Source organism: Muscardinus avellanarius (genome assembly GCF_963383645.1).
Source record: "Muscardinus avellanarius genome assembly, chromosome: 7".
Classification (NCBI taxonomy): domain Eukaryota; kingdom Metazoa; phylum Chordata; class Mammalia; order Rodentia; family Gliridae; genus Muscardinus; species Muscardinus avellanarius.
Genome location: NC_137793.1, coordinates 112,191,331 through 112,205,424, shown reverse-complemented (window position 1 = coordinate 112,205,424; position 14,094 = coordinate 112,191,331). Strand labels below are relative to the sequence as shown.

At 42.2% G+C, this 14,094-nt stretch overlaps 1 protein-coding gene across 1 annotated transcript; it reads right to left on the bottom strand.

Annotated features, from left to right (window-relative positions):
* Window positions 1-7,045: 7,045 nt before the first annotated feature.
* On the bottom strand, window positions 7,046-13,038 carry CENPL (centromere protein L; the record flags this gene model as incomplete). The annotated part of the gene is made up of 4 exons (XM_080698530.1): window positions 7,046-7,117; window positions 9,851-10,393; window positions 10,993-11,244; window positions 12,853-13,038. The coding sequence occupies 4 exons, from the start codon at window positions 13,036-13,038 to the stop codon at window positions 7,046-7,048; spliced, it is 1,053 nt and encodes a 350-aa protein (XP_080554656.1).
* Between the last annotated feature and the right edge of the window lie 1,056 nt (window positions 13,039-14,094).

The window sequence follows — 14,094 nt, the reverse complement described above, 5'->3', positions numbered from 1 at the left end:
TCTCTATTCAGGAGAGCTTTGACTTTGAAGCTTTGTACAGCTTGAGAAAACATTAGAACAAATTTTACCCTTTGCTGGTGCCTCATATACAGGAATGCAAATCAGATGACGGAGCTCCACCCTCAAGATGCCTCCTGGCACAGCACCTCCCGCTCTGTGCAGAAGAATATTTATTTTTGGCTTTAACTTATGTGTTTTGGTTTGGGGGATTTTTGGCACGGGTTTCATTTTTTGTTTTGGGTTGTGTTTTTTTTGGCTTTTTTATTTATTCTTCCTCCCATGAAAATAAAATGAAGAAAAAAAAGACAAAATTTCAGGCAGCGAAACTTACTTTGATTTTGAGATATTGATTATATTTTGAAAATACCAAGAAGTGCAGAAGGGCTATTACCACCCAGTTGCTATTTCTTCCAGACACTCCATGCATGTGACCCCCTGCCGTGGGGACTAGCAGTGGTAGAGGTGGGGATGCATAGCGGGTAGCTCGTCACCACTGCACTCAGCACCAGAAGACTTGAAAACCTAAAAGAAACAAACCGGAGCATCTCATGTTAAATAGTATGATTCAAAAGGAATACTCCATCGGTGGAAGCAGAACTCCCGTGCGACCGTCGGCAGCGGTGGACCTTCACCTCCTTCCTTCTTGGTGAACTTGCTTCCACTGTTTTTTCTTTTTCTTTTTCTTTTTTTTGTATGTGTGGTACTGGGGTGGAACCCAGGGGCTTTTCCACCTCTGGGCTACACTCCCAGACCTCTTTTTTATATTTTATTTGGAAACAAGGTCTCACTAAGTTGCTGAGAGCCTCACTAGGTAGCTGAGGCTGGCTTCGAACCTGCGCGATCCTCCTGTCCCTGCCTCCCCAGCGCGGGGATGACCAGCGTGCCCACCGCGCTGGCCCAGCTCTGTGATCTTGTCTTCTCATAACATTCTCATGGAGACTGCTGTATCTGGAGCTCTGCTCAGCGCGCTTACAGCAACAGCATGTGAGTCTCGCTACTGTCTCGAGAGCCCAGTAGAATCATGTGCGAGCCCGCAGGAGCTTTGGCTCCCAGGTGACAGCTGCGGCAGCTTCCCGTCCTGTTTCCTGGTTCTCCCAAGGAGAGCAGGGAGAACCGTGCTCCCCCCAGTGAGTTCTGTTATGCAGTTTACACTTGAGGCTCAGCCTCACAAAGCTGAGGCTTCCCTTTAATGACAGCCTCCCAGGAACGCGGTCTTCAGTGAAAGTTCAGATTGTGACTGTTAAACCCGTTGAGGCATCTTACTCATATCTGGGCTCTTTCATACAAACTATGTGTCATTAACCTCAATCTATAAAGCCACTTTTACTATGTCTTTCAAATTGCACTTTCTGGTGAAAAGTTAAAAAATTGTTAAGGAAATAATGGTTCAGTGGTTAACTTTTTAAAAATTTTTCCCCATTATATCCATAGACCAATTTTTTTTCAATGTAATTTTCAGGAAAACTTTTGAATAAGACTTTAACCTCACTGGGCATAGTGGTATAAACCTGTAATCCCAGCTGCTCAGGAGGCTGAGGCAGGAGGGTCGAAAGTTCAAGATAGACCTAGGCAACTTAGCAGACCCTGTCTCAAAATAAAATTGAAAAAGGGATGGAGCGTAGCTCAGCTGGGTTCCATCCCCAACACTGCAGCAAAAAAAAAAAAAAAAAAAAAAAAAAAAAGACTTTAACCAAAACCAAAAGGAATAACCTTTCCCCTTTCCCCTTCACCCTTTTCCCCATAATAAAAATGTTTGGCAACTTTTGTGTTTACATTTAAAGATCATTTGCACCTTTTTCAAGGAAAAAAATGAGTATTTGGTAAACAACTGTTTACATGTATCATTTATGCTTTTTTCTAGCATGTATAACTTTTTTAAATAAAGGTAGTATTTACCATAAAACTTTCTGATGACTGGTTTTAATGCTTGTATCTTTGCTATTTCATTTGAATTTTTCTATATCATTTATACTACTTTTATATAAAGTTATGCTTTCAAACTGAAGGAATAAAGGGGTCACCAGCTAGAATTAGGACTTTATATATCCATCTATCTTATATTACCTAACCTATGTTTTCTGGTGTGAAACTCAGAATCATACAATTTTGAACTGGAAGGACAATCATTTCAAGCCCATTGATTAGTCACCTTGTCATAAAGCCCACCTTAGGTAAGTTTTCCAGACCCGCCCACTCCATTTATTTCTATGCCATACTGCCAAAATAGGCGGGAACTGAACGTGAGACTGCTGTCGTTTAGATCTGAAATGTCCCACCCTGGCCAACAGGGTGGCCTCCAGCCCACGGGACACTGGGAGGGAATAGAACCTTCAGGAAAGCCTAACTGGAGGATGCTAAATCATCGGGGACGTTGGGAACCCCGGTGCCTTCCTCTCCACTTCCTGGTGGTTATGAAGTAATCGCCTCCTCCGCCCTGTGCGCCCACCATGATGTCCTTACTGTGCAGACACAGGCCAGCCAGTCATGGACTTCACAGGTCCACACTGCAGGTACTTCTTAACCGCTGAGAAGGAAGAGGGCCCTCCTGAACACGCTCAGGGCGGTGGGGGACTGCCCGACCATGAACATCAAGGTAAAAACACAGCCAATATCAGATTTAATGGTGAAAAGACTCGGCGCTTTCCCACTAAGATCAGGAACAAGGTAAAAACGTACATTCTCGCCACTTCTGTTCACCATTGTACGTGAGATCGTAGTTGAGGCAATATGACAGGAAAAAGAAAAGACTGAAGATTAAGAAGTAAAACTGTCTTTATTTACATAGGACATAAATCTTATCTATAGACAGTCCTAAGGAATTCTGTGGGAAAACTACTAGAATAAGCAAGTTCAGCAAGGTCAAGATACAGAACACAAAGTCAGTTGTATTTCTACACTCTAACAACAATCTGAAAATGAAACTAAGACATTCCACTCTCAATATCATCAAAAGAATAAAATACATAGGAATATATTTAAACAAAGAAAGTACAGTACTTATACACAGAAATTGCAAAAGTCTTTTGGAAAGAAATTAAAGGTTTAAATAAATAGAAACACATTTTATGTTCATGGGTTATAAGATCATCACCATGATAATGTTCCCCAAAGTGATCGGCAGATTTAACACAGTCATCAAAATCCCAACTCATTTTCCTGCAGAGACGGACACATTGATTCTAAAATTCTGGCAATGCAGAAAAGATCCCAAACAGCCAAAATGATCTTGATAAAAAGACAAGTTGGAGAACTCACACTTCCTGATTTCAAAACTCACCACAACATTAGAGTAGTCAAAACAGTGTGATTCTGGCCCAAAGACTGACAGAGATAAATGAAATAGACTCAAAAGTCTAGAAATAAACCCAAACGTCTAAAGATAATTGAACTTTTTTTTTTTTTTTTTGGTGGTACTGGGGGTTGAACCCCAGGGGCTTTTCTACCTCTGGGCTATACTTGCAGATCTATTTTATATTTTATATATATTTTTAAGTTGCTGAGAGCCTCACTAAGTAGCTGAGGCTGGCTTTGAACCTGTGCGATCCTCCTGTCTCCGCCTCCCAAGCCCAGGGATTACAAGCGTGCGCCACCACGCTCAGCCCAATTGACCCTTTTAATTGTTTATTCTGCTACTGGGGATTGAACCCAGGGACATTCCATCTCTGAGCTATACCCCCAGCCATACACAGACAGACAGACATGCAGACATGTATTTTATTTTTCTGAAGGGTGTCACTAAGTTGCTAAAACTAGCTTTAAACCTGAGATCCTCCTGTCTCAGCCTCACAAGGCTGGTATTATACGCATGCACCTCCATGCCCAGCTCTCAAATGAATATAAACTTTCAAAATCTTAATCTTTAAGCTGGGCGTTATGGTGCACACCTATAATCTCAGTACGTGGGAGGATGAGACAGGAGGATTGCAGGTTTGAGGCCAGCCTCAACAACTACTGAGACCCTGTTTCAAACTTTAAAAAAAAAAAGGCTGGAGATGTAGCTCATAGCTCAGAAGTAGAACTGATCAATCCCCACTACCACACACACACACGTAATCTTATCCATATCTTGCCTCAAAATCCATTTTTTAAAATGGTTAGGATGTAGCTCAGTGGTAGAGTGCTTCCTTAGTAATGTGCAAGGTTCTGGGTTCAACACCTGGTATGACAAAGGAAAGGAAAGATAGGATTATACTTTCTGAGACTGTAAGGAAAAATAAAAGATAAGAGGACCTTAGTTAAGCTATGATTTCTTAGATTCAACATTAAAAGCAATAGAAGAAAAAAACTGAAAAATTAGACTTCATCAAATTAAAAACCTTTGCATTTCAAAAATAAATGAGTTCATTCTAATATTTCCAATTAAATTTAATGTTAAAAATTCTTTTTTTTTTTTTTTTAGTGGTAGTGGTACTAGAGATTGAACTCAGGTATGTTCTACCACTGAGCTATACCCCCAGCCCTTTTTAATAATTTTTTGGAACAAAGTCTCATGAAGTTACGTGCACTGGCCTCTAACTTATGATCCTCCTGTGTCAGCTTCCCAAGTACTGAGATTACAGGGTCTCATTAAGTTGCCCAACCTGCCCTCAAATTTGCAATCCTCCAGCCTTAGCATGTACCACCATACCCAGTTGTAAGGAGTTTTTTTTTTTTTTCTTTTGTGGTACCGGGGTTCCTAGAAGCCCTCCTACCTCCAGGGTACACTCCCAGACCTATTTTTTTTTTTAACTTTTTTATTTGGAAACAGGGTCTCTTAAGCCAGCGCGTGCGGGTGGCTTCGAACCTGCGCGATCCTCCTGTCTCCGCCTCCCAAGCGCGGGGATTACAAGCGTGGCCACCACGGCCCGGCAAGGAGTTTTAACTGTTTCCTTTTTCCACTTTTGTCCACCCACAACTCATTCTCCCTCATATCTAATACAATACAAACTGGGTCGCACCTCTCCTGTTTAGTCCATCAGTAGCTTCCCATTGCATTTGGAATAAAAGCACTCTCTCCACAGTACCTGTAAAACCCGAGACCACGCAGATTTTTCCTCTTTATCAAGTTAGAATCGGGTCAGCTATGAGCCACAGAGGCGCCAAGTACCAAGAGCTTCCACAGAGAGGTTTACTTCTCTGACAGCGAAGTCTGGAAGAAGGCTGCTCAATCAGGCACTGGTATTGAGAGGAGTCAGGACAAGCTCCTCGAGGCTGAGCTCCGCCTGCAGCCCCAGGTCCTACTGGGCCTGGAACACCAGCCATTTCTTCCATGTTGCACTTAGTATAGACGAGCCAAAGGGCCGAGGAGCACAAGCCAGCTGCTTTTGTTGCTTCTGCCGTGGTGCCAGGGTTGAACCCAGGGCTCCCGCGCTAGGCACGTGCTTGACCCCGAGCTACATCCCCACAGTCCCATGCCATCTTTATTTTTTAAGAAAACTTCTTAGACGCTGTGACAGTTCCATTTACATCCCAGGGTCAGAACTTACACACATGACGATAGCTACCTATAACGAAGGCTGGAAAACATCCTCTCTACTTTGGGCAGCCAGGCGCCTCGGCTAGAAATGGGCGATAGGTTCAAGGATGCAGCCGCTCTGCTCGACCTCATCGGCTTCCAGGCCCTGGCTTCCTAGCCCCCTCTCACCATCCCCAGGCCACAGACTCAGTCCTTAATCTGCCCGCTCCTTCCCCTTCCACCTGCCTGGCTCGCCCTCCCAGGGTGGTCCCCTGGCTGCTTCCTGTTCCTTCAGGACTCGGCCCAACGTCCTTTCCTCAGAGGGACCTTCTCTGAATGTGTTGGCAAAGTAGGTCCCACCGTCTTACTGTTTCCTGTTGGACTGTCTGACTTTCTTCCTAGCATCTGTCTCCCCTGAAGTGAATTTATCTTCTGCCTTCTTCACTGGACTGTAAGTTCCAGAAGACAGACCTCTTCTGGTCTTTGTGTCTATTACCTAATCAGCAACTAACTAAGCACACAGGAGGAGCTAAGTATCAGCCAAAGGAATGAATATCTGGCTCCAAAATCCACGCTTCCTTCCCACTATATCTGCTGTTTGTAGTTTATCTGAAATACTCCTACCCATATTAATCTTTGTTTTTAGAATGGGAACCTATTAAAGTTAATTTCCTTCAAACCAGACTTTAAAAAACACTGTTTCTTGTCTAAAGTAAGACAAGATCTCACACTCAATAAACAAAAAGAAGAAATTCAGATATAAAACATCATGGATCTCAGTTTCCATCTTTAAAAGGAAAGTTGATTAAAATTCATTTCATCAACAGGTATCTATCAAGTGCTATGCTAAACCAGGGACACAAAAGCTAACCAAGATTTCTCTGCCCTCAAAGGAGCTCGCAGGTGCTGTTCAACTCTGTATCTTAGCATTTCCATATGACTACTGGTTTTATAGTCTTTATGCTAGAAAAAAGCCTAATTCTTCCACAACTGAGGCACTAAAAGGTGTCATTAAAACACTAAGAAACAAACTGCTTCATTTTAAAGTAAACATTTAATTCAACATTATAATAAGAAGTGAACAGTATTAAAAACAGAAGCATATTAGTGCTAGATAAAAGTCCATTCGTTTTTATTTTCTTTTTGAGGGAATTCTGACAACCAGTTATCCATAGCAAAATAATGTTAGGAAAATGTCTTTAGAAGACGACAAAAGTTCCCTCTGAATACAAGCCTAAAATGCTTTAAAGGGATTACAGGTTTTAAAGACTAAAACCCGAAATACCCAAATTAGATACATCTCATTTGTATCCTGAAAGTTTGATTTTTAAAATATATTTTTTTCAAAAGATGACCAGAAACTTAACAACCCAGCACTTTTCTAGAGACATCTCAAATCATCACAACCAGCACACGAGCTATGGCTCGCTCCGACCCCAGCACTTGTTCTTCTAGAACCTTCTTGGCTTCCATCCGGGCAACTCCAAAGGTGCTGTGTGAAAACGGATGCAGAAATAGGCGCCTACTTCTGCAGTTCCTCTCAGCATAGCAACTAAGCACATAACCAATGAGAAGAGAGTACGTATCCATAACTTACAGTCCACACAGGCCTCATTCAATTTGAAAAATTGCCAGTTCTGTCAAATAGGCCAACACACCAATAAGGTATTTATGACACAGAATCTGATTAAAAAGAGAGAGAGAAAGAGGAAGAAGACATTTAAAATAGCATAATTACAATGAAGCAGTTTGATATTTGAATAATCGTGACATTGCTCTAATTTCTAGATTTAGTACATTAAGCTTAGCACATGTAATATACTCTCATTTTTATAGTTTCTATTCTTTTATTTAACAGTTTTATTCTGTTTTAGAATGAAAACCTTGCTTTAATATTGTAAGGTGCACTGCAGGTCTGCCATGCTGCCAGTTATTGGGACAACACACCTCCCAAGCGGTGACCCAGCGGGCCGGGTAAACACACCAAGTCATAGTTTCAGTACATAGAGCTGGTATTTTCCTGGTTGGAATCAGCCTGGAACATCCCAGTCTACACAGGTATTGCTACAGCACTTGCTTTGACGCTCAGAGAGCCTCAGAAATGTGTCAATATCAGGACCTGTGGGTTCCTTCAAAAGGTTTTGTTGGTAACATGCAGCAAATAGTACTAAACAATATCATCTAAACTATGCTGCCAAGGACTGGATCTTAATAATGAAGCTAAATTACAAAACATTTCCGTATCGAGCCACACAAATGATAGAAAATTAAAATTTAAAATATTAACCATCCAGCCGGGCGTGGTGGCGCACGCTTGTAATCCCCGCGCTTGGGAGGCTGAGACAGGAGGCTCACGCGGGTTCGAAGCCATTGTCAGCTACTGAGTGAGGCTCTCAGCAACTGAGATCCTGTTTCCAAATAAAATATAAAAAAGGTCTGGGAGTATAGTCCGGAGGTAGAAAGCCCCGGGGTTCCACCCCCAGTACCACCAAAAAAAAAAAAAAAAAAAAAATTATATATATATATATTAACCATCTTTAAATATTTCAATTCTCCTACAGCAAAGATTTCCACCTCGTTACCACTAATGAATGCTTTACGGCGAAAGCTAACAAAAATCAAAATAGATAAAAATACTTAAGTCTTTGGATCCCTTTCTTCCATGGCCAGATTTTTTTCTACTGTAGTTTAAAATATCATTAATAAAATATTATTAATTGATAGATTAATGATTTATTATTTACAATTAGTGATGATCTCCATACTAAATCAATTGTGGGTCACAGGCCCAAGGACCAGTATTAACGAAGTGTTACAAGTTGTCAAAATAAGTTTGAACACAATGTTCTTGAAATATAATGGAATTATAGTTTCTATTTCTTCCCTTTTTCTGTAGTTTTGTTCAGTTTTATAATGTGATCTCTTCTTTTTGTTTGTTTGTTTTGTTTTTGTGGTACTGGGGATGGAACCCAGGGGCATTCTACCTCCAAGCTACACTCCCAGCCCTATTTTTTATTCTTTATTTTGAAACAGGGTCTCACTGAGTTGCGGAGGGCCTCACTCAGTAGCTGAGGCTGGCTTCCAACCTGTGATCCTCCTGGTCAGCCTCCCAAGTGCTGGGATTACAAGCGTGCGCTACCACGCCCAGCGAACAGTGATCTCTTCCTACCAAAACGATTTCCCAGCCTACCATGGCCTTGTGACCTCCGGCTTATAAAACAAGAGTTTCAGACGGGATGCTCATGGACCCTAAGAAGTAAGAGTTCAACTCCTGATTCTTCTTGCTATCTTCCATGTATCACTTAAACTTATCTTGGCCTCAGTTTCCTTATTTTGTAAAATATGAACAAAAACCCCTAAGCAGAACACAGCAGCGCTTGGCTGTAATAATCCCAGCTACTTGTGAGGCTGAGGCAGGAGGATCACAAGTGTGAGGCTGGCCTGGGCAATTTAAAGAACCTGTCTGTCTCAAAATAAAAAATTTTAAAAAGCCAGGCATGGTAGCACAGACCTGTAATCCAAGTACTTGGGAGGCTGAGATGGGAGGATTGCAGGTTGAAAGCAGCCTCCGCAACTTAGCAAGGTTCTCAGCAATTTAGCATGTTTCCAAATAAAAATAAAACAGGGCTGGAGAAGTAGCTGGAGGTAGAATGCTCCTGGGTTCAATCTCCAGCACCATAAATAAATAAATATGTAAGTCAATCAAAGAGCTCAGATGTAGCTCAATGGTAAAATGCTTCAAAGTTCAGTCTTCAGGAATGCACACAGACAACTGCAGAGTTGTTCTACAAATTAGGATTAAGGTTTACTAGGTATAGAAAGACAAGTATGACAAGTTCTCATTCATTTGTGGAAGCCTAAAAGGTTGATCTCATAGAAGAGAATAGAATAGTGGTCACCAGAGGGCAGGCAGGGAGAAGGAAGAGGGCTAAGGAGAAAAGAGGTCATAGATACTAAAATACAACTGGGAAAATTGGTTCTAGTATTTGATAGTCCGTAGGACAACTACAATAATTTATTATAGATTTCAAAATAACTAGAAGAGTCTAAAGTTTCCATCACATAAAAAATGATTAAATAGCCAGGCGTGGTGGCGCACGCTTGTAATCCCCGCGCTAGGGAGGCAGAGACAGGAGGATCGCGCAGGTTCGAAGCCAGCCGCGCCTGCCTTAGAAGACCCTGTTTCCAAATAAAAATGTAAAAATAGGTCTGGGAGTGTAGCCCGGAGGTAGAAGGGCTTCCAGGAACCCCAGGACCACCAAAAAAAAAAAAAAAAGAAGAAATGATTAAATGTCTCTCCACCATCTGGAATTAGCATCATTCAAATGTGTTTCTTCATGTGAAGAACATGTTTCTTCTACCATACAGTTTGGCAACAATAAGAAAAGTCACTTAACTAGATTTGTTCAGACCTACCTTTATTTTTCCATCAGTATGTGCAGAAGCTACAGAGGTTGAAACACGAACCAGTCTTGTGGCAGATAAGTGAATTCTAAAATGCCGATAGAAATGTGAATAAAGGCAGTCCATAAATAAGTCAACTTCCTCCTGTGTGACTTCCCCAGGTGTTTTGTGGACACTGTCCCACAGAGCCTTGGCATCCTCTGGATGTATTGCATAAGAAATGTCCAGGCTTTGAGGCCTACAGGGTACAGACCAAAGAAATTCAGTAGTAGCCATGTAACGGTCCAGCTGACATGCAGTCCACATGGCGGCCATCCAGGAGAGATTGAATGCGCTGATGGCCAAAGGACTGAAACAACAGTCAAAGGTTTTCTGAAACCAAGTTCCAACTATGGCTGTATTAGACTCTGCTCCATTTGCAAGGAATAAGGGGAGGCAGGTGAAATCTTCTGAAACAGTCTCCAGCAGATTATCTCCAAAAGCACAGCAGAACCAACCAGTCCATAACACTTTCCCTTCTCGGTCCTCAGACGGCAATGGAGCTTTTGACAGAATCTACAAAGAAAAGTAAAGCAGGTTTATTAAGTCCAAATGTACATTCACTCCTAAATATTATCTCCTCAAAATTAACGAGCACATTAGAAATAAGATCTGAAGCTGGGCATGGCAACTTAGAGGGCCAGCCTCAGCGACTTAGCAAGGCCTTGTTTCCAAATAAAAATAAAATGGGCTGCGGGTGGAGCTCAGTGGTAGAATGCCCCTGGGTTCAATCCCTAATGCCACAAAAAATTAAAATCACAAACTTAAGTATGTAAAAACAGTAAGAAATTATCACAACAATTTTCAGACTAAGAAAATTCAGCCATGCGTGGTGGTACAGGCCTATAATTCCAACACGTAGGGAGGCTGAGACAGAATTGCACGCTAGAGGCTATCCTGGGCAACTCAGCGACACCTGCCTCGAAACAAAATAAAAAGGGCTGGGGATCCAGCAATGGCAAAGCACTTGTCTAGCATGTGCAAGGCCCTGGAGTCAATCCTCCGAACCAGAAAAAGAGAGAGAGAGAGAGAGAGAGGAAGAAAAGAAGGAAACCAAGAAAAGAGAAGATGCAGTGTCTCTTCCCCCCGGAGCAAGTATTGCTTGTGCACTGTACTTGGACGAGAAGCGCCTCCGGGTCCCTCGGCGTCCCTTTCATTCCCAGGAGAGTAGTGAAAGTCACTTGGATGCCGAAGTCTTCTCCCACTCCCACAGCAATTCCTTTTTGCTTTTCCGCAACAATAAATGCACTCAAAAGTCTAGAATATTCCTTGAGATTAGTATAGGAGAATTTGTACATGGGAGTTAAACTATACAAAGTCCACTGTTTATGCAGGAGGAAAGCAACCTTATGAGGATCAACATCTTCCTGAAAAAAAAAAAAAATCAAGACAAAAGACGTTTAGGAAAAGAAACCTTTGTGAGAAGAATTAATCACAGTGTTTTAAGTATTTCATACAAATCGATTACTGGGTACCTGATCTTTGCACTCCCCAAGAGCAAACCTGGACTGAGTTTGTGGGACTTTTGGCAGACCCTCCGGCAGGTTTCCTACCTGCGCCCTGCCCTCTGGGAACGCTCCTCCCTGGGCGCCCACGCCTGGTCCTTCGCCTCCGGGCCCGGCCGTCACTGGAGGCCGCCATCTACAGGAGCAGCCCCTTGCTCCCACCTGGTCACACGCACCTCCTGACCCGCTGTAGTTTTCCCCCCAGCACTTAAGACCTGACATTATACATTTAACTGATTTATACCTCTAATAAGCATTCTGGCTCATTTTGAGCATTCCACCCCTGAGCTATACCCCAGCCCTATTTAATTCTTTATTTTGAAACAGGGTCTCACTAGCCGGGGAGGGCTTCAGTACTTGCTGAGGCTGGCCGCCAACCTGCAATCCTCCCGTTTCAGCCTCCAAAGAGTGGGAGTCCAGGCGCGCACCACCACGCCCAGCGTGCCTGACCTGAATCGTCTGTCTTCCCCACTAGTCTGGGAGCTTGATGAAGGCAGAGATTCTGGCTATTCTGTTCATTCTAGTAACCAGAATAAAGCCATTTATTATAAGCTTTCAATAAATATCTGATGGATGAACACTTATGTTCTACTTTTAGAAACCTCAAATTATAGAGTCTGAGGATAAGTATTCTGGAAGTACATAATTTGATTAGCACTAACTAATTGAAAATTTCTAGCAAAACCATTCTGACACAATGCTTAGTTTAAACAAATCAAATAAAAAGATAATGGAGAGTATGTTTTGCTATGCTGTATTATAACTACAAATACCATCCAAAACACTTTATTTGTATTGGTATCACTGAAAACTGTTTAGGGTTTCACATATTTCCCCCAATAGGCTCCTAATTTCCTACTGAGTTGAAATTTTCCACAGAACCTATGCATTATGACATAGTCTCATAGGTCCAACTATTTTTTGGAACTTTCAGTACAAAGATCTGCCTAAGAAAAATATGTGTCCAGACTAAAGCATTCATTGAAACAGTTACACACCTTTTCTTTATAATTTTAAAAATATATAGCAAAATTACTGTAAAGATGAGGAAGCACTGAACTGTACATTCCAATCTTTAGTTTATATGCAATTCCTGCTTTTAGGTTAAGAACTGTCACTTTCACTGCCAGCACTAGTTTTTTTTTGTTTTTTTGTTTTTTTGTTTTTTTGCGGGTCTGGAGATGGAACCCAGGGGCATTCGACCTCTGAGCTATACCCTCTGCCCTATTTTTTGTTGTTGTTGTTCTTTATTTTGAAACTGGGTCTCACTGAATTCCAGAGGGCCTCACTAAGTAGCTGAGGCTGTCCGAGAACCACGATCCTCCGGTCTTAGCCTCCCGAATGCTGGGATTACAAGTGTGCACCACCACGCCCAGCCTAAACTACAAATATTTTAAATAGTAACAAGCACAGACATGTTCTGTTCAGGTAGTCTCAATTACTGGCCAACCAACGGAGCACAAAGCGCACCTGTAGCTCTGAACACTGGGGGATTTTCCTTCGAGGTGGGCTGGGCACAAGTGAAGCCTGCTTCCTGACCGATTCCAGTCGTTTCTGCAGCGGGGTGACACCTACAAGGTAATCTTTAAGACTCGAGGATGCGCTTTGTTCCGGAGTCAACTGTGGTTTTGATCCTGGTGTATAATAAGGATCCATGGTCTATTTAAAACAATAACAACAACAACAAAAGAATTCTAAATATTACAAGTGAACTCATGCTCAGTTCCCCAGACACCTCTCCTTACTATGAAGGAATTCTCTCTTTCCCTCTTTCCTGCCCCCTCCTACCTAGCCTATTCCACAAAGTCCAGTATTCCTCACTGGTTACAGCCCACGTTTATGAATACCTTACAGACACCTGAAATGCAGTGTGTTCAAAATTAAACTCTTTTCTTTCCAAATATTAGCTGGCCCATTTTCAAATTCATATAAATTTTTCTAAGTTAACTTAAATGCTTACAGTGTCTATACCGTCATTCTGGTTTTTGGTATTGGGGACTGAATCCAGGAGCATTCTAACTCTGAATTATACCCCCAACCCTATCTTTATTTTTTTATTTTAAAACAAGTTCTTACTAAATTGCTGAGGCTAGCTTCAAACCTGTGATCCTCTTGCCTCAGCCTTTCAAGTACTGGGATTACAAGTGTGCATCAGCACACCCGGCTGAGCTGTTGTTGTTCTTGTTGTTGTTACGGGCTGGGGTAACCAGGTGTGGTGGTACATGCTTGTAATCCCAGTACTTGGAGGCTGAGACAGGAGGATACAGGTTCATGGACAGCCTCAGCTACTTAGTGAAGCCCTCGGCAACTTAGTGACACCTTGTTTCAAAATAAAGAATATAAAATCGGGCTGGGGCATATGGCATGGAGACAGAATGCCCCTGGGTTCCATCCCCGGTACTGCAAAAAATAAAAAAGGGTTGGGGTTATTATTTCAGAGGTAGAATGCCACGGGGTTCAATCCCCAGTACCTCAAATTAACAACAACAACAACAACCACAACAACCAGTGTATGTATGCATGTAATCTTAATACTTGGGAGACTGAGACAGGAGGATTTGCAGGTTTAAGGCCAGTCTCAGCAACTTAGGGTGACCCTCAGCAACTCAGTGAGATCCTGTTTCAAAATAAAAAATGAAATGGGGTGTGGGTGTAGTTAGGAGGTAGAGTGCCCCTGGGTTCAATCCCGGTGCCACAAATAGTAATAATAAC